At 39.1% G+C, this 20,878-nt stretch overlaps 1 protein-coding gene across 4 annotated transcripts in view; it reads left to right on the top strand.

The window, feature by feature from the left end:
* Nucleotides 1–20,878, top strand: part of Lyrm4 (LYR motif containing 4) — a 151,975-nt gene that overhangs the window by 35,925 nt on the left and 95,172 nt on the right. For all 4 annotated transcript variants that reach the window (XR_007109447.1, XR_007109448.1, XR_007109449.1 and 1 more), the window contains exon 2: nucleotides 3,352–3,472. Coding sequence is in view for 1 of the 4 variants with exons in the window: in XM_047558212.1 (XP_047414168.1) it covers nucleotides 3,352–3,472 (121 nt within the window). In the remaining 3 variants the exon portion in view is untranslated. The remainder of the gene's footprint in view (nucleotides 1–3,351; nucleotides 3,473–20,878) is intronic.

Here is a 20,878-nt window from a genome sequence, read left to right as displayed (position 1 = left end):
GACAGGTGGTGAGCAGGGTCAGTGCAAGCAGCTTCGCCACTCTGCTCCTGTGGATGTGTCTGCTTCCTTCTGTTTAGTTCCAGTGCCCTTTCTGTGTTCATTTTTCCTGCCTTTTTTTGTTTTTTGTTTTTGTTTTTGTTTTTGCAGTACTGGTGATTTCAGTCGGGCTCACACAGACTAAAAGGAACTGTGAATGATGTTTCACACAGGTGGACTGTACCACATGCATGTATTTAACATGTTATATTTCATGACTTATTTCAAATAGCATCTGACTTCTGTGAGGATCATCCACCACAAGGCATTACGTAGCAGCTGACTATTTTCGTTACAGCATCTGCACATTTTTCTTTTAAATGTTCTTGCTCACTGATGCAGTCAAGAGACTTATAGCCAGAATGCATTTAAGGATAAATGGTTTACCCTAGTAACTGGCAAAAATTGGGCAAATAATAAAAACCAGGACAGGAGCAAGATTGAAATAACTGGTGGCTAGCCCTCTTCCACAAAATGTGAGGGTTCACCCAGATTCACCTTTATGAAATTATCATTTGAAATAAATGCTTACAACTGAGAAATTAACTGTTCATGCAGTGTTGGTCTGAGCCAGTGTTTTGGGGTAAAGAATACTATCCTGTGCATTAAATGGTGCAGGAGGAGGCAGAGCAAAAAAGAGAGGAGGTGCCTTTGCCTCATTCATTTCAAAGGTGTATCCAGAATTTGAACCACAACACTTGAATGCTTTAGACGTGTTTAATTCCAGGATCTAGAGCTGCATTTTTTAGGTAACAACTTTGGAGAACTGGGGAGACAAATGAAAACATACAGCAGAATATTCTGAACTCTCAATCTTGAGATCAATTGATATAAATTGTTGCAAGTCTTGAGCAGTTTTCAGATTTTCTTAAACTTCAAAAGAATTTGTTTTTCTATTCCATGGAAGCTTCTTTTCTATTACCTATTATGAATTTGTCACTAGCTTCTTGAAAAATGAGTGTAGTGATGACTATCATTACCCATATTGTTTTTACCAAAATCCCATGCAGCATCCAGAATAAATAATCAAAACAGTGGATAAGAGGCTGGGTTGTGCTCTAGTAGAGGGTGTACTTGGTATGCGTTAAGGCCCTGGGTTTGCCGGGGGGCAAAACAAAAGAATGACTTCCAGAGGTAAACCTGTGTTATGAAAACAATTTCACATGTGGATCACAATGTTAATATTAAATCATTCTGTCCCTTCTCCATACATCACCATAAAAAAGAAATTTCTTTTGAAGAATGTGGGTATGAGAAAGAAGAGATAATGTGCTCAATTATGCTATGCAAGAAAGTGCTCCAAAAATTGATGTTAACTTACTTATTAGACTAAAATCTTAAATTAGAAGCTCCATGTGAGAGGAATTTCTTCTTTAATAATATTCTACTAGTCATGTTTTCCCATATTCCTTTATAAGTGGATGAGCCCCAGATAAGTTGTCTAGCAGCTGCTAGTATGTGGATTCCCTTTCCAATCGTAGTAGTCCCTGAGATCAATACTGAACATGCAAAAGCTCCCTTACAAATTCTCCAACTGGTTATCATAGGGTTAAGATTTAAGATCAGAGTTTCAATGGTATCTTCCATTTCAAAGTGCAAGTTCCTAAACTTTGCGTTTCTTCTTTATGGTTCCTAATATACAATGTTTAGCTTTACTCTCACTTTTAAAAAGGTTTTTAAAAAAAGTGTTATTTACATTTTATATTTTTGGATTTTTTCTTTGTTTTTTTTTTTTGGTACTGGGAATTGAACCCAGGGACACTGTACCACTGAACCATACCCCACAACCCCAGCCCTTTTTACTTTTAATTTTTGAGACAGAGTCTTGCCAAGTTGTTCAGGGCCTCACTAAGTTGCTGAGGCCGGCTTTGAATTTGTGATTCTCCTCTCTCAGACTCCCAAGCTACTGGGATTACAGGTGTGTAGCACCATGCACAGCTTATTTATGTTGTTAATGAAAAATTTATTTTTTAGAAAAATGTGTCCAGAACAAACTTCGTACTCTAAAATAAGATTTCCCAGTATATATGCATCTCCTAAACCTCACCTCAGTCCCCCGAAGACTGATACTCACTTTTTCTCCTTTCTTTGCATCTATTTCCTTTCTTTTATTGATAAATATTACCAATAGTATCACACAGATTCTTTACCTGGTTTTTAATGTTAAAAATCAGAGTGATTTGAGATTATTAAAAAAGGCTAAAGAAAAGTGTCTCCTGTGCATCACAGGCTGTTTCTCTTTCATCTCTTGTCTTCTAATCCAGAGTAGATAGGGAGTACATGGGGGTTAAGGCTGTGGCCTTCTGAGAGTCTGGTTAAGATTTGATTCTTCTGTGGCTAACAATCAAGAGCCCTCTACCCTCTGAACACACACTGGTGTGTCCCTGAGGATATGAGACAAAGGTGAGGCCATGACATGAGGAGAAGGGAATACTAATTGCATTAAGATATAACTAGAATAAGAATGGCTTTCATTTATTGAGTCTTTCTGTGTCCCAGGCTTCTTGCTAAAATCCAGTCTCACATAATAACGCTTAATCCTCCTAGCTATACTGAACAGTACTATGTGTCTCTGGCAGATGAGGAAACGTGGCCTTATGTTAAGAAGCTGCCCCAGACTGACATGAATAGCAGAAGCTGGAGCAAGCATACAAACTCAAATCTGTCTAATTTGAAGGCCTTGTCCTTGAACTGCTCTCCTGCATTGCTCATGTGCTTTGTCAGACTGAGGGAGTGGGTCATGTGTATGTGCAGATGGAGGACCTCTCATGAAGAAAGGCATTTTGGCATAATCTTACACTTTCGACTGGGGAAGGATCCTGACATGGACTGCAACCTTACATTTTAGGTTATAAGAAGAAAAGTAAAGACCAAAAGATGGGACAAGGATTGGGAAAGCTGATCACTAGCTCAATATATATATATATATATATACATACATACACACACACACACACACACACACACACACACACATAGTGCATCATTTAACCTCTGAATTTTTGATTTGTCTCTGTACAGTAATGGTTCAATTATCCATGTTAATGGAGGGAAGCCAATCATGAATAACTCTAAAGAGCTAGCTATCTAAGGAGTATTTATGTAACATTTTGCCATTTGTATGTGACTTCTTTAGGGTAGATTTATTTTCCTAAATTTGTTTGCTTAGTCATCCCAGAATAGTAATGGATTGGCTTGTCCCATGAGCAAAGACCAAAGTGAATTATCCATAGGGGAATATTGGACAGTTAATTCTTAAAACAGCCTCAAACATACTGACACCTTTTTTTTTCCCCTCCCTCTCAATTCATTTAGAATGTATGCTGTCAGGAGGATAAGAGATGCCTTCAGAGAAAATAAAAATGTAAAGGACCCTGTAGAAATTCAAAACCTAGTGAATAAAGCCAAAAGAGACCTTGAAATAATTCGTCGACAGGTAAGATGGTTCAGTGATTTACTGTTTTTCATTAAAAGCCTTCAGCTCTGACATTTCCCCCTTGATTGGACATCACCACTTTCAATGTTTATGATTTATACTGCAGGATCATGAAACTCTGTCCTTTTTTCTAATACACATAGAAAAATGAACTATCATTATCAAATTCAAGGATAAAATAAGGAAAAGTATTAGCTTTTCAAAATTTACAGGGACTACATCCTTCTGGAAAGCTAAACTCTCGTAGTTTACTAAATGTTGATGCTTTAAGTATGATTTAAACTTCAGTATAATGACTTTGTTCATATTGTAAGTCTTGGTAAGATGCACTGTAGAAGTGTATGTGAACATATGTCAGGGTATGAACATCTTCTCTTTTCCTTGTATTTTTCTTCATAATTCAAGATGAATAGAATGGCCGATGAACCTGAATTATGTTGCCACATGGAAGGGGCATTTGCAGGTGCAGATGATACAAAGCACAGCTGGTGGGGTGCTGACCCCATAAAAGAACCTGAAAGGTGTTTTTGTGTTTTCATTTTATACAAATTCCAGGGATCACTTTGCAGGGCTTGCTTTCCTAGAAAAATTCATGAGGTAGGTGGAGCACCTGTGGCAGCCTGGTCTCCTCAGTGGTATGATATGTCCATCTTCTCAAGAACTAATTAGAGTGTCAAAGGTTGAAGTAGCCTTCTATCGATTGGTTTTCTCACCCTGTAAGAAAATTGCCCTTTTGGCTGTTTTTCTTTGATTTAGCAATAGTCACAGCATAAATCTCCTTTTCTGCTTTTATCCATACTTCTCTCTTACTTGCAGTACATTTGTTTACACACTGTAGAGGGGGAACACCTTACCATTTTCTTGTGTTAGTGTTTTCGAAAGTCACGGACATTTCATCATATTCCAGCTTTTCCCTGACCCTTCTTCATGCTTAACTCGAAAAAGAATTCAAACAAGCAATAGTAAAGACTGTAGTTTGCATTTTGTGTCGAGATTAAGGCTGGTTCTGTTGGTGTCATAATGGAACAATCCCTTCCGGAGTAACATTTCAGATTCTGATAGTCCTTCTTGAGATTTGCAGTGATCTAGCATTGGAATAATTTTGCACATTCAAACAAGTGTAGGAAATGATTGTTAAGTAAAGGCATGAAAAGATAATAGGGTATTTAGAAAAAGACTGATCTGCACATTTATGTGTACTTTGAGAATGGCAGATAAGTGAGTCACCATTTGGAAAACTCTAGAACGATGGTATTTTCCAGTCACCAGTGGTTCTATTTCATGGGCTCCTTTAGCAGTAAAATATAGAAAAACAAGCAGCCTGAGTCTCTATTTTACATAAACTCAGATTCATTTCTTTGGCACTTTCTCCATGTAGAAGTTGGCAAGTATTTCCAAAACAGACTGGTTTTATCTTTAGTATAAAATCCCTCAGAATATAAACTGCTTAAAAAGGGGGGGCCTATAAAATAATCTGTGCCACCAGTTCTTGTGTTGTATCTAATTGTCTGCGTCACTTTTCGGTTTGAAATGCTAAAACTATAAAGCTTTCTTTTTCCTTTGAAACAAACAAACAAACAAGGTATGACTCAGTGGTAGAGCACTTGCCCAGCATGCAAGAGACCCTGGTTCCATCCCCATCACTGGAAGAAAAAAATTGTGGCCATCATTCAACATTCCCAGTGAATCCACGCTGAAAACAGATGGGAACGTTGCGGGAGCTGCTACAGAGTGAGCAGGGTGAGGGTGCCCTCCCCAGGACAGCCAGGTGACTGCACCTTCCTGTCGGAGGAGTACACTGCCATACTTGCAGGCTCAGGACTTCCGGAGTAACCTTGGAGAAGCGAGTTATCACTTCCTGAGAGAAGCCCTGACAAATGGAAGCATTCTCATTCTGTGGGAGAACTACCTAGCCAGTTAGACCTCAGCAGCCAGGTAGTTTTTTTACTCAGTTCCCGTTGATGTCAAGTCTTCTAACTGCAAAATTCACAAGAGTTAGAGTGTGGGATGTAGTAGACTTCCTGAGACACCTCACTACAAGCTGGACCAAAGGCCTAAAATCAGGCAGAGTGTCCATATTCTTTACAGTCCTCTGTGCTGGCTATCTTCTACCTTGCTTCCCTGTTTTCCCCACTGTGTTCTGTTCAAAGATAGCCAGAATGATCTTTTTTTAAAAAAAAGAATCAGATTAGTTCATTCCCCTGCTCAGCCCCTCTAGGGGCTTCATAGCACCTTGACAAGAAAATGTGAACTCCTCCTGAAGTCTTCCAAGACCCTCCATTACTCTGGGCTCTCTCCCTCCCTCCCTCCCTCCCACGGTGTCCATTACTTCTTGTTGGCCCTGGTGCATACCCAGCTCATTCCCTTCTCAGCTCCGCCTGACCACCCTGTCTTAAACAGCTGCCCTCTCTTCCCTGCATCAGTTTTCCTAACACCATTTATGTATACCTAAATTACTACTACTCATTGCCTTATCCGTTTTCTCCCTCCCCACAAGACAGTAGCAGGTGTAAGGAAGGGATGTGGGGGTCTGGTGGGCAAGACCATGTGCTCTGGAGGCTTGTGTTCCAGTCCTGACAGCTACTTGACCTTGAGCAAAATATTTAATTTCTTAGTGCCTCATGGAAAAAGCAAATAAGGATGGAAAATTGTGATAAAGATCAAATAAGTTAATGTACGAAAAGCCTTAAAATGATATTGGTGGCACATAGAGCACTTTGCATGTGTTTACCATGATTACTGTCACGGTCTCTAGACCTGCAAGGTGCTAGAAACTCAGTATTTATTAACCAGGTGAATACAAGCGGGGTTGTCCTAAGGTTGTACACTTTAGTCAAAGGGCTTGTGCCACCAAAGTCCTGGTGTTTTGTTGGATAGGTAGTTCCTCCTGGAGGAATAAACTGTGACAGGGAAACAGAAATCTCCTGAGGATCTTGACTTGTCTTCCTATCAAGCCCCTCCTCCACTGGAGCATTTGGACCAATCCCAGCTTCACATTTCTGTAAACAGGAAACCAGTAGCCACTGTCCAGCTACCAAACTCATATATCATCAAAGCGGTACTCTGAAATCTGCCATCTTTTGTACTGCTTTCTCCTCCCTCTTGAAAGTACAGATTCTTCAGTCCCTTTACTCATCTCTGGTGCTCTGAAACCACCATAACCTGGTAAAATATTGTAGTTTTTGTCTTGGGGTTTTTGTTTTTGTTTTTGTTTTTTATGGTACTGGAGCTTGAACCCAGGGGCACTGCACTGCCACTGAGCTATATCCCCAGTCTTTTTAATTTTTTTTATTTTGAAACAGGATACATTGCACAGGCTGGCCTTGGATTTACAATTCTCCTGCCTCAGGAGAATTAATTCTCCCAAATAATGGAATTACAGGCATTTACCACTGTGCCTGGTAATTTTGTAGTTTTTAAAGAAGTGTCTGAACAAAAATATTCTTCTGATTTTCTCGGTAGAGAAACTGAGGTTCAGGAAAACTGAATGCCACAAGAGCTCAAATCCTCTAATTCCTTGGAGCAAACTCAGACGTTCAAGGACACAAGCTCCTGAGTTAGTAAAAGATGAAGGATAAAGTCATTCTTAATCCATCCTTCTATTTTGTTCCCAAGATATTTAAGAACCTCATCAATGGAGCCAGGTCTCTCCTCAGAAGTCATTCATGGGTCCTTTATATCCTTAATGTGCAAGATGGTAAGTCTGCGTGGACTGCCCTGAGGTATTCTAGATAGTGTCCAGTGTTTCTCATTAGCCTTTGCCCAGCTCCTAAAGATTATTCTCATTTCAAGGTGTGGTGGGTCATTTTTCTTTCCTGGTGAGCAAGTCAGCCTTCTTTTCTTCTTTTTGTTCTCCATACTTATAGCCAAACATGTACTTGTTCTTTCCTTGATGTTCTTGGACATTACAGTATAATATGTCAGTATCAAATCTCTTCCAGTTACATGCATTTATATCCCAGTAGAATGGTGGAGACATTCTTCTACTCTTCCATAAACTTATTATTTCTATACCAAATGGTTCTGGAAAGACAGGCCGACCCTGTCAGCATTTATGATACTTTCTCTCTGCTGAAAGCAAATTCTGGACTAGCCCCTGCTAAACCTAGCATCCCTATCTACTCTCTGACTGATCAGAAAGGTTAGAGAGCCCTTTTGTATATGAACCAAATGAGGACCCCCATTAACTAGACTGTGTGGTTGGGCAAATAGATCTTGAACAGTCCAGAAAACAAAGAAGTACCTAGTGGGTGTCTACCTGAGACAGGAAGCAAGGCTTTGTAGGACTTCCACATCAGAAAGAAAAGCAAGAAAGCCAGCCAGATTTTGCTTTATCCTTTGTTCAATTTCATTGTCTAAGGGCATTCCTTCTCACTTCTATTTATTAGGCAGTAGTTAGAGTTCCTGTGAGTTAATCACCCAATTCATAGTCTTGCAGTTTGCCACATTTCTTTGGTTCAAACCACCATACACCTTGTTAGTGTCACTCCTTTCCTTGTTCTGGTACCTTGCTCTCCAGTGTCTTCAGAACAGCAGCAGCATGGGCAGCACCTGGGAGCCTTGTCTCCCTGTGTAGTTCAGAGATTTTGTGTTATCAAAGAAAATATTTCCTAAGCATTTTGAAATACAGTTGTAATCTTTGTTCTTTGTGTAGCTTAATTGTCACTTGTCTATGCGAGAAGGAAATAGAAGAGACTGTTAGGAATAGGAATGCAGCAATGGGGTAGTCACCAGACCTAGATATGTATATTTTGATGATTCCCTTGAACACATGAAATAAGATCATGTTTTCAGGACTATCTGGCTAAATCCTTAATGTATAGCGACTCTGCTTGGAACTTAGTAAAAACTAACATATCTGCAAAGTTTGGGCGCGTTTATAGTTATTTGATGCCACTAGGGATCATTAGAGTGAAATGACCCTTCAAGTCTTCCAGGTTCTTGTGTAGCAGCAAACCTAGAGTAACAGAAGCTGTTTGATGTGCCAGAGGTGGACAGTGTGTTTCATAGACCATTTCATAGTATGGTTAATCAGGTGAATCCATGAACTCTAGAAAGGAAAAACGATTCTGTATGAAAAGGGTCCCTGCCATTAAGTAGGCCAGTGGGTTTAGCACTGTTAGCATCCAAATATTTAATGATACTACCAAGGATAAGAGGCTACTATGATATGTGTTTAATAGAAGTAAGGACTGCATCCTACAAAACCAGGTTCTCTCTACCTAAGTACTTGGATATATGGTTACTGTCACATGTGATTATACAGTAAGAAGAGAAACTGGTTACGTTCTGTTTCTGCATGTCAGGGTTTTGGAGTGATATCAGTCTTGTCATTAGCTTTCCAGTGGTCACTATTTCTACCTCAGTGACTGTTCTGAAGCTAGTGCTTTCTGTAATTAAGTGACTCAAATAGTGGAAGCAGTAGGTTCATAATTATGAACCTGTATGTAGTTGTAGGCAATTTAAGAGCAGACAGTATGTACAGCCATTAAAAATACAAGGAGGGAATATTATTACATGTAACTTGGAGTTTTGTTTTGTTTTGGTTTGGTTTTTGTACTGTGGCTCGAACCCAGGGGTGCTATTCCACTGAGTTACATCCCAAGTCTTTTGTTAAACTTTGTTAAACTTGGGATCCTCCTGCCTCCGCCTCCCACATGGCTGGATTACAGATGTGTACCACTGCACCCAGCATGACATAGATTTTTGTTAACATGAGTTTAGGTCTGTGTGAGCTGAAGCATTTTCAGTGTTTCTCAGCGTATACCTAATTATTTTTGTAGATTGCTAAAAGCAAAATCATTTGTCCAGTTTATTGGTATTTTTAGTGGTGAAAGGTAAGAGTTTCTGAAATCATGTGTTTTTACTTTTTTTATTTTATGGTTAGTTTTAAAAGACTGTTCAAGAGAAGTGTCCACCAGTAATTCTCTGAATTTGCTGTTATGAAATGAGAAGGTAGCAAACAAAGACCTCCTTCCAACCCTGCCAGTCACTGTAGTATCCACTCCAGTGCCTTAAAAGGTGATTAAAGCCTGATGAAAATGCTGTTTCCCATAATTCTCATCCTTTTAGCACAACCTATGAAAATGAATGTTCGTTTTCAGTTCTATAGGGAAGAGGTAGTGCACTCTCTCTCTCCACATGCATACATTTAACTTAAGTACCATTTTGATAGTTCGAGAAATTTCTAAAATATATTTGGCCATTGTTTTGATGGACTATAAAGGAAAATTAATTTGTATGTTAGGGCACTTAAAACACATGAAAATACTTACATGATTTTCACAAAAGTAGAAACATCCCACATATCTATTGACAGATGAATGGATAAATAAAATGTGTTCCATACTTACAATGAAATATCCCTCACCTTAAAAAGGAAGGAGATCTTGTTACATGCTAAACATGGTTGATCCTTGAGGGCATTATGCTGAGTGGAATAAGCCAAACACAAAAGGCTGAATCCTATATAATTCCAGTTATTTGAGGTATCAAAGTAGTCAAATTCATAGAAGCAGAGGGGCTGGAGGGGAAAGGGAAGTTGCTCAGTGGATGTAGAGATTTAGTTTTGGAAGATGGAAAAGCTCTAGAGATTTGTTACAAAAGTGTGAATATATTTATCAGTATTAAAACAGTTAGGAAAGGAAAAAAGAAAAAGAAATAGAAGGGAGATGAGTAGAGCAGAAGGGGATAGAAGGGGAGGGCGTGGGGAAGTACTGGGGAACAAAATCTTCCACCTTAGCCACGTCCAGGTACAGATATACCATGACACATCCCACCTTTTTATACCATATTTCACCACACAGTTGTCACAGATTTTATGCAAAACTGTTTTACAGAAAAATGGGGTGTGACCAGTACGTGAAGAACTTGTGCCAGTATTATTTTAAAATTATTCACTACTAAACTGGTACAAGATCAGAAAATAGGCTGAATGTATATTCAAATTGAATAGTCTGAATATATACATCATTTCTCTGTGACAGTTAAGATAACATTTTTCCATTCTGGGGGAAAAAAAAGTTAACACATTAGTTGTTACTGATTTGTGCATTATAATTGAAATGGTACACTTGAAAATTAACTATAGTGTTGCAAAGTATGAACTTAACAAAATTTAATCTTGTGTCGATTTTGCACAGCTATTGTTGCTTTCTTTATCTGATACGCCAGCCTCAGTACCACTCATAAGAGATGTGTTACCATTAGTACTGCAGTGCTCTAAACACACCACACAAGTCAGCTTTAGGAAATACACTGACAGTGCACACGCGCTGAGATTTCTAGGCCATGGTTCACGGTGCTTGAGAAGACAACTATGCATCCATGTGCCACTGGTTAATACATTTCTGCTGTTTATCTTCTAAGCAGCATGAGGAGCAGAATTATACCATGTGACAATTATGCAATGAAGGTTATAAGTCAGTGTTCGGTCTGAGAAAACAGGATGCAACAAATGTGCAGTGGTGACTGTTATGTGGTGAAATACAGTATAATTATAATATTAATGGAAGGGAGATCAGAAGAGTAGAATAAGCACATGGGGGAGGGAGGAAGGAAAGGAAAGTGATGACAAATGAGATTCATCAAATTAACAAGCATTTACAAACATGACACAATGAATCCCAGGATTGTACATAATTATAACGTATTAATAAAAAAAAAGAACAGTGCCTAAGATGATAAAATTTATGTGATTTTTCACAACTAGAAATATCCCTAGCTAGATATACTACACGCCTGTAATTCCAGCAACCCAGTAGGCTGAGGCAAGAGGATGAGAAGTTCAAGCCCAGCATCAGAAACTTAGTGAAACCCTGTCTCAAAATAAAAGAACTAGGGAGCATCATATTGAGTGAAATAAGGCAGATTCAGAAAGTCAAGGGTTGGATGTTTTCTCTCAAATGTGGAAGCTAGAAAGAAAATGAAATTTAAAAGGGATCTTGCAAAAATAGAAAGATCAGTAGAGTAGAAACAAGGGGCAAAGGGAAGGGGAAGGGGAAGAACTGGAGAATGAACTTAAGCAGATTATACTAGGTACATGTATAAATAGACCACAGTGCATTCCACCTTTATATATAACTAATGTATCAATAAAAATAAGCAAATAGAAGGAAGACCAATAGAGGAAGAAGACCAGGGGAAGGGAAGCAAGCAGTACTGGGGATTGAAATGGTGTGGAAACTGATTTATGAATGTGTTAAAATGAACCCTTCTCTTCCATGTAACATAATACCCCAAAACATTAAAAATATTTTTTAAAAAAGGCAGTTTAACCACTTGATTATTCAGCACAATGTGGGAGCTGAAATTAAAGTGAATTCAGTCCAATGAAAGGCCAAATTTAAAAGGGGGGGTGGATAAGTTAGTGGTAAAAGCATCTGTGGTTTCAATTCCCAGTAAAAAGAAGAAGAAAAAAATTCTTCTGCCCAAAATGAATTATTACTAGTCATTGACTTGTTTTTAATTGGGGAGAATAAAATTAGATGCTTCATATACTAGTATTTGAAGATAGGAAGCTTAAGTTGTTTAAAGCTTAAACTAGTGAATTTTTATGTGTGAGTCTTCGGTTTTCTTATTGGGAAAAATCAAAGGGTTATAATCTAATTTTGAAAGCGACTTTCAGTTCTAAAATCTATGGTTCAGCATTCTCATAAATATCTGTCCTTTTTTGTCTCTTTGCAGAAACTACTGATAGTTTTCAAGTAAATTACTTTATGCCCAGTTTTCCTTGACCATATTTCACCAAGAACTTAACTGTACAGTGTTTTGGCTATAGATGAGCAAAGTTTATGCCAGCATTTATAAGTTCAACAAATGCATCTTAGTCCAACACTTTAGCTACCAGGAAATTCAAGAAATTGAATTATTTTTCTTATGTTCCTGGAACTTCCTCTGTTAGCCTTTATTCCTGGTAGATAATATGTTACCAGTACTAGATCAGCTTTCTGATCAGACCATTTTCTTCTCAAATGAATAGTAGTTGGAAAACAGTAATATGATAACTTACAGGCAAGAGAAAGATTAAAATGCTTTCCCAGAACCCCATGTGAACATTAGTACGCATTTCCTCTTAATTGCACTTCTCCCTGTTCCCTGGCTAACTTCTGAGCAACCTTCAAGTAGTGTTATTATTAAAGTTTGGATATGAGGTGTCTCCCAAAAGCTCACATGTGAGGCAATGCAAGAAGTTTCAGAGGAGAAATAATTGGATTGTGAGAGTGTTAACCCCATCAGTGAATTAATCCTCTGATAGGGTTTAACTGAATGCTGACTGAAGTGGTGGGTGTGGCTGAAGGAGGTGGGAATTGGAGCATGGCTTTGGGGAACATATTTTCTTTTTTTTTTTTTTATTGTAAACAAATGGGATACATGTTGTTTCTCTGTTTGTACATGGAGTCAAAGCATACCATTTGTGTAATCATAAATTTACATAGGGTAATGTTGTTTGATTCATTCTGTTATTTTTTCCCTTCCCCCCACCCCTCCCACCCCTCTCACCCCTCCCACCCCTCTTTTCCCTCTATACAGTCCTTCATTCCTCCATTCTTGCCCCCCTCCCTAACCCTAACTCTAACCCTAAAACTAACCCCTCCCACCCCCCACTATGTGTCATCATCCACTTATCAGCGATATCATTCGTCCTTTGGTTTTTTGAGATTGGCTTATCTCACTTAGCATGATATTCTCCAATTTCATCCATTTGCCTACAAATGCCATAATTTTATCATTCTTTATGGCTGAGTAATATTCCATTGTATATATATATATATATACCACATTTTCTTTATCCATTCATCAATTGAAAGACATCTAGGTTGGTTCCACACTCTGGCTATTGTGAATTGAGCAGCTATGAACATTGTTGTGGCTGTATCTCTGTAGTATGCTGATTTTAAGTCCTTTGGGTATAGGCCAAGGAGTGGGATAGCTGGGTCAAATGGTGGTTCCATTCCAAGTTTTCTAAGGAGTCTCCACACTGGTTTCCAGAGTGGCTGCACTAATTTGCAGCCCCACCAGCAATGTATGAGTGTACCTTTTTTCCCACATCCTCTCCAACACCTGTTGTTGCTTGTATTCTTCATAATCGCCATTCTTATTGGGGTGAGATGGAATCTGAGGGTGGTTTTGATTTGCATTTCTCTTATTACTAGAGATGTTGAACATTTTTCCATATGATTGCTGATTGCTTGTAGATCTTCTGTGAAGTGTCTGTTCATTTCCTTAGCCCATTTGTCGATTGGGTTATTTGTATTCTTGGTGTTGAGTTTTTTGAGTTCTTTATAGATTCTGGAGATTAGTGCTCTATCTGTAGTATGATTGGCAAAGATTTTCTCCAACTCTGTAGGCTCTTTCTTTGCATTGCTGTTAGTTTCTTTTGCTGAGAGAAAGCTTTTTAGTTTGAATCTATCCCAGTTATTGATTCTTGCTTTTATTTCTTGTGCTATGGGAGTCCTGTTGAGGAAGTCTGGTCCTAAGCTGACATGTTGAAGATCTGGACCTACTTTTTCTTCTATAATCTGCAGGGTCACTGGTCTGACTTCAAGGTCCTTGATCCATTTTGAGTTTAGTTTCGTGCACGGTGAGAGATATGGGTTTAGTTTCATTCTGTTGCATATGGATTTCCAGTTTTCCCAGCACCATTTGTTGAAGAGGCTATCTTTTCTCCATTGCATATTTTTGGCACCTTTGTCTAGTATGAGAAAATTGTATTTATTTGGGTTTGTGTCCGTGTCCTCTATTCTGTACCATTGATCTACCTGTCTATTTTGGTACCAATACCATGCCGTTTTTGTTACTATTGCTTTGTAGTAGAGTTGAAGTTTTGGTATTGCGATACCCCCAGCTTCATTTTTCCTGCGAAGGATTGCTTTAGCTATTCTGGGTTTCTTATTCTTCCAGATGAATTTCATGATTGCTTGTTCTATTTCTGTAAGGTACATCATTGGGATTTTAATTGGAATTGCATTGAATCTGTATAGCACTTTTGGTAGTATGGCCATTTTGAAAATATTAATTCTGCCTATCTAAGAACATGGGAGATCTTTCCATCTTCTAAGGTTTTCTTTAATTTCTTTCTTTAGTGTTCTGTAGTTCTCATTGTAGAGGTCTTTCACTTCTTTTGTTAGATTGATTCCCAAGTATTTTATTTTTTTCGAAGCTCTTGTGAATGGGGTAGTTTTCCTAACTTCTCTTTCTGAAGATTCATCACTTATGTATAAAAATGCATTAGATTTATGAGCATTGATCTTATATCCTGCTACTTTACTGAATTCACTTATGAGTTCTAAAAGTTTTCTGGTGGAATTTCCTGGTTCCTCTAAGTATATAATCATATCATCAGCAAATAGGGATAGTTTGAGTTCTTCTTTTCCTATTCATATCCCTTTAATTTCTTTGGTCTGTCTAATTGCTCTGGCTAGAGTTTCAAGGACGATATTGAATAGAAGTGGTGAAAGAGGGCATCCCTGCCTTGTTCCAGTTTTTAGGGGGAATGCTTTCAGTTTTTCACCATTTAGAATGATATTAGCCATGGGCTTAGCATAGATGACCTTTACAATGTTTAGGAATGTTCCCACTATCCCTATTTTTTCTAGTGTTTTGAGCATGAAGGGGTGCTGTATTTTATCAAATGCTTTTTCTGCATCTATTGAAATAATCATGTGATTCTTGACTTTTAAGTCTGTTGATATGGTGAATTACATTTATTGATTTCCTGATGTTGAACCAACCTTGCATCCCTGGGATGAAACCCACTTGATCATGGTGCACTATCTTTTTAATATGTTTTTGTATGCGATTTGCTAAAATTTTGTTGAGAATTTTTGCATCGATGTTCGTTAAGGATATTGGTCTAAAATTTTCTTTCCTCGATGTGTCTCTGTCTGGTTTAGGTATCAGGGTGATATTGGCTTCATAGAATGAGTTTGGGAGGGTTCCCTCCTCTTCTATTTCATGGAATACTTTGAAAAGTATTGGAATGAGCTCTTCTTTAAAGGTTTTGTAGAACTCGGCTGAGAACCCATCTGGTCCTGGACTTTTCTTTGTTGGTAGGCTTTTGATGACTTCTTCTATTTCATTACTTGAAATTGGTCTATTTAAATTGTGTATGTCCTCCTCGTTCAGTTTAGGCAATTCATATGTCTCTTGAAACTTGTTGATGCCTTCAAAATTTTCTATTTTGTTGGAGTATAGATTTTCAAAATAGCTTCTAATTATGTTTTGTATTTCACTCGTGTCTGTTGTGATATTTCCTTGTTCATTCCGAACTTTAGTGATTTGGGTTTTCTCTCGTCTTCTCTTTGTTAGTGTGACCAAGGGTTTATCAATTTTGTTTATTTTTTCGAAGAACCAACTATTTATTTTGTCAATTTTTTGTATTGTTTCTTTTGTTTCAATTTCGTTGATTTCAGCTTGAGTTTAACTATTTCCTGTCTTCTACTACTTTTGGTGTTGGTCTGTTCTTCTTTTTCTAGGGCTTTGAGCTGTAGTGTTAGGTCGTTTATTTGTTGAGTTTTACTTCTTTTATTAAATGCGCTCCATGAAATAAATTTTCCTCTAAGTACTGCTTTCATAGTGTCCCAGAGATTTTGATATGATGTTTCTTTGTTCTCATTAATTCTAAGAATTTTTTAATTTCCTTCCTAATATCTTCTGTTATCCATTCATCATATAATAGCATATTGTTTAATCTCCAGGTGTTGGAGTAATTTCTGTTTTTTACTCTTTCCTTTATTTCTAATTTCAATCCATCATGATCTGATAGAATACAAGGTAGTGTCTCTATCTTCTTGTATTTGCTAACATTAGCTTTGTGGCATAATATATGGTCTATTTTAGAGAAGGATCCATGTGCTGCTGAGAAGAAAGTGTATTCACTCTTCGTTGGATGGTATATTCTATAAATGTCCGTTAAGTCTAAATTATTGATTGTGTTATTGAGTTCTATAGTTTCTTTGTTCAATTTTTGTTTGGAAGATCTGTCCAGTGGTGAGAGAGGCGTGTTAAAATCACCTAGTATTATTGTATTATGGTCTATTTGGTTTCTGAGATTGAGAAGGATTTGTTTGACATACATGGATGCGCCACTGTTTGGGGCATAGATATTTATGATTGTTATGTCTTGCTGATTTATGCTTCCCTTAAGCATTATGAAATGTCCTTCTTTATCCCTTCTGTGACTAACTTTGGCTTGAAGTCCACATTATCTGAAATGAGAATGGATACCCCAACTTTTTTGCTGAGTCCATGTGCATGGTATGTTTTTCCCCATCCTTTCACCTTTAGTCTATGGGTATCTCTTTCTATGAGGTGAGTCTCTTGTAGGCAATATATTGTTGGATCTTTCTTTTTAATCCAATCTGCCAGTCTATGTCTTTTGATTGATGAATTCAGGCCATTAGTATTCAGGGTTATTATTGAGATATGATTTGTATTCCCGGTCATTTGACTCATTTTATTTATTTATTTATTTATTTTTGACACAACTTGGTTCCTCCTTTATTTGACAGTTCCTTTAGGATAGCTCCTCCCTTTGCTGATTTGCTTCTTTGTTTTTCATCTCTTCCTATGGAATATTTTGCTGAAAATGTTCTGTAATGCTGGCTTTCTTTTTGTAAATTCTTTTAGCTTTTGTTTATCATGGAAGGAATTTATTTCATCGTCAAATCTGAAGGTAAATTTTGCTGGGTATAAGATTCTTGGTTGGCATCCATTTTCTTTCAGGGCTTTAAAAATGTTGTTCCAGGCCCTTCTAGCTTTTAGGGTCTGGATTGAAAAATCTGCTGATACCCGTATTGGTTTCCCCCTGAATGTAATTTGGTTCTTTTCTCTCACAACCTTTAAAATTCTGTCTTTATTTTGTATGTTAGGTATTTTCATTATAATGTGCCTTTGGTGTGGGTCTGTTGTAATTTTGTGTATTTGGAGTCCTATAAGCCTCTTGAACTTGATTTTCCATTTCATTCTTCAGATTTGGGAAATTTTCTGAAATTATTTCATTGAATAGATTGTTCATTCCTTTGGTTTGTTTCTCTAAGCCTTCCTCAATCCCAATAATTCTTAAATTTGGCCTTTTCATGATACCCATAGTTCTTAGAGATTCTGTTCATGATTTCTTACCATCTTCTCTGTTTGGTCAACTTTATTTTCAAGGTTAAATATTTTGTCTTCAGTATCTGAGGTTCTGTCTTCCAGGTGTTCTATCCTATTGGTTATGCTTTCTATGGAGTTGTTAATTTGGTTTATTGTTTCCTTCATTTCAAGGATTTCTGTTGTTTTTTGTTTTTTTTTTTTTTTCAATATCTCTAACTCTTTATTGAAATGATCATTTGCTTCCCGTATTTGCTCTTTTAACTGTCGGTTGGTGCGATCATTCAATGCCTGCATTTGCTCTTTCATTTCATCGTTTGCTTCCCTTATCATGTTAATTATGTACATTCTGAACTCCCTTTCTGTCATTTGTTCTGCCATGCTGTCATTGGATTTTATTGATGTAACATCTAGATTTGTTTGAGGCATTCTCTTCCCTTGTTTTCTCATGTTGTTCAGGTATCAGTGGACTGATGAGATGTTGCAGATTTCCATTATTGACTTATAATGTCCCTGAAGATTTCTAGTATATCCCCTCTTATCCTTCAGTAGCCTGAAGTCTTGGAGGAAGTTGATAATGCGGTGCTCCACAAGGCTGAGGCAAGGCCTTTTTGGGCCTGTGTCTCTGGTTTTACTGTCCTTGTGGGAAAACCTCACCCAGCGGGGAAGACTCACCCGGTGGGGAGGTCTCACTTTTCAGTTCCCCTCCTGGCGGTTCCCCTCAATCCACAACTACTGCCTGGGCAGGGCAGCCTTCCTAGGCAACGTTCCCAGGGGCCCGGACCTACCTCCTGGGCCTGGGAGCCTCACCCTTCGCAGACGAGTCTCCTTAGGCTGCCTTTCCTCAGAGAAACTGCCTGCAGTCCTGGAACCTTCGCTCCGCCCCTCAGCTTGTGTCTGTGCAGCTCTTCCACCGAGAAGCCGCCTAGGTCCCGGGACCGTGCTTTGCACCTAATCACCTGACTATACGGCCCCTCCTCTGAGCAGCCACCTGGAGTCCTGTACAGACGCTTCAAGCCCCAGCGACCCGCCACCCGCCTCTTCCTCCAGGCAGCCACCCAGTGTTCTGTGTGGTTGCTTCAAGACCAAGCAACTCACTGCACATCTCCTCCTCCTCCTCCGGGCAGCTTCAGGAGCGGTTGCTCTAAGTCCAAACAGCTTGCCGCACAGCTCCTCCTCTGGGCAGCCGCTGGAGCCTCGGCAGGTTGCTCCGAAACCAGGAGTTGTGCTGAGCAGCCTCCTCTAGGATGCTCCCAGTTGTCCGTGTTCACTGCTCCAGCGGGGGGAGGGGTATCTTTCCGCTTGGGCTGGGCAGTCTTCCTCTGCAATGTTCCCAAGGGCCTGGACCTACCTCCTGGGCCTGGGAGCCTTGCCCTTTGCAAACGAGTCTCCTTAGGCTGCCCCTCCTCAGAGAAGCTGCCCACAGTCCTGGAACCTTCGCTCCACCCCCTAGCTTGGTTCTGCAGTTCTTCCACCAAGAAGCCACCTAGGTCCTGGGACCCTGCTCTGCACCTAATCGCCTGGCTATGCGGCCCCTCCTCTGGGCAGCCGCCGGAGCCCTGGCAGGTTGCTCTGAAACCAAGTGTTGTGCTGAGCGGCCTCCTCTACAATGCTCCCAGTTGCCCGTGTTCACTGCTCCAGCGGGGGGGAAGGGTGTCTCGCCGGGCAACTCTACTTCAGAAAGTTCCCTGCGTTCTGGTACTACCGCCCTATCTGGGACATCTCCTCAACGGGAGAGACTCACCCGGCAGCTTTGTGTTGGTCCCAAGTCTCTCAATATCTCCTCTTTTGAATCCTGAGTCCTGGAGCAACATGAAATGCAGCCACCCTCTAGTCCGCCATCTTGAAAAACTCCATATTTTCTTTATGGAGAATGGAGACTCCCTCTCTTTGCTTCCTGATGATGTGAGCTGCTTCTCTCTGCCACACTCTTCCACCATGTTGTTCCGCCTCATCTCGAACCCAGAGGAATGGAGCCAGCCTTCTGTGGACTAAGACCTATGAAACTCTGAGCCCCCAAATAAACTTTTCTTCCTTTAAAATTGTTCTGGTCAGATCAGATTAGTCATAGCAGTGAAAAAAATGACTAAAACAGTGCTAAATCAGTCAAAGACATTGTGTGTTTTGCAATTCCATATCCGTGATACCTTTCCCTCAATATTTAATGAGTGTCTACTCTGTGCCTTGTAGAAGTTTTTTCTCATTTTGGCTCTCCTAGTTCCTGAATTCCTTCTACTCTCTCATATAATACACCAGAAATAAAGTTTAGAAGCCTGTCTCAGCAGCACTTTCCTTTGTGCCTATATAGATCAACTAAGTTTAAACCAAAGGACCTGTCTACTTATTTAACAGGTAACAGTAAACAATCAGAGGCAGAAGAGATGTAAATCTCTCAGACTTCAATAGAAATCTTCATGTCCAGAATTATCCCATAAGTGAGGTTTTCCATATATGAAGTTTTTTAATAATAAAAAAACTCCCCAGACCTCTGTCATAGTTTCTAAGGAAGCAGAGCATTGAGAAGGGTTGTTGAGTTTCATAGCTTAGCCTGTGTATGACCTATTATTTGGGGGGTGGGGATTGGTTTTTATATTTTTTATTGTTGTTGTTGTTGTTATTATTATTTTGGTACTAGGGATTGAACCCAGGGGTGCTCTGCCAGTGAGCTACATTCTCACCCCTTTTGTTTTATTTTGAGACAAGTTCTCACTAAGTTGCTGAGACTGGCCTTAAATTTTCAATCTTCCTGCCTCAGCCTCCTGAGTTACTTAGATTACAGGTATGTGCCACCACACCCAGGCTGACATTCATTTTTTCAGTCTGTTCAATATGTAGTTCCTCTGCAACTATGAAAAGACCCCTTCATACAAGCATTAAATTTCCTCCCTCTCAATGCTCAAATGTAGGGTAATAGCATTGCTACAGTTGGTTTTTCTACAGAAAGGGTACTTCTCATTTGTTTGGAGATTGCCTATTAAATTTTCTTAATTCCTTCAAGGTTTTACCTAAAACAGGTTTCTATTTCCTTTCTAGAAGAAACCAGTCTTATGTCTGTATCTTTCATATATATGAATAATAGTTATTTGTGTGTTACGGGGGCAGGGTGTTTACTGGATGGGGATTGAACCCACAGGCGCTTTACCACTGAGCTACACTCCCAGCACTTTTTATATTTTATTTTAAACTAGGTCTTGCTAACTTGTTGAAGTTCTCACTAAGTTGTGGAGGCTGGCCTCAAACTTGCTATCCTGCCTTGCCCTGGGTCCCTGGGATTACAGGCATTCACCACTGCATCTGGCTATAATACTTTTTTCA

Source organism: Sciurus carolinensis, chromosome 7, assembly GCF_902686445.1.
Source record: "Sciurus carolinensis chromosome 7, mSciCar1.2, whole genome shotgun sequence".
In the NCBI taxonomy this organism is placed as follows: Eukaryota; Metazoa; Chordata; class Mammalia; order Rodentia; family Sciuridae; genus Sciurus; species Sciurus carolinensis.
This window is presented reverse-complemented; position numbering and strand designations above follow the sequence as displayed.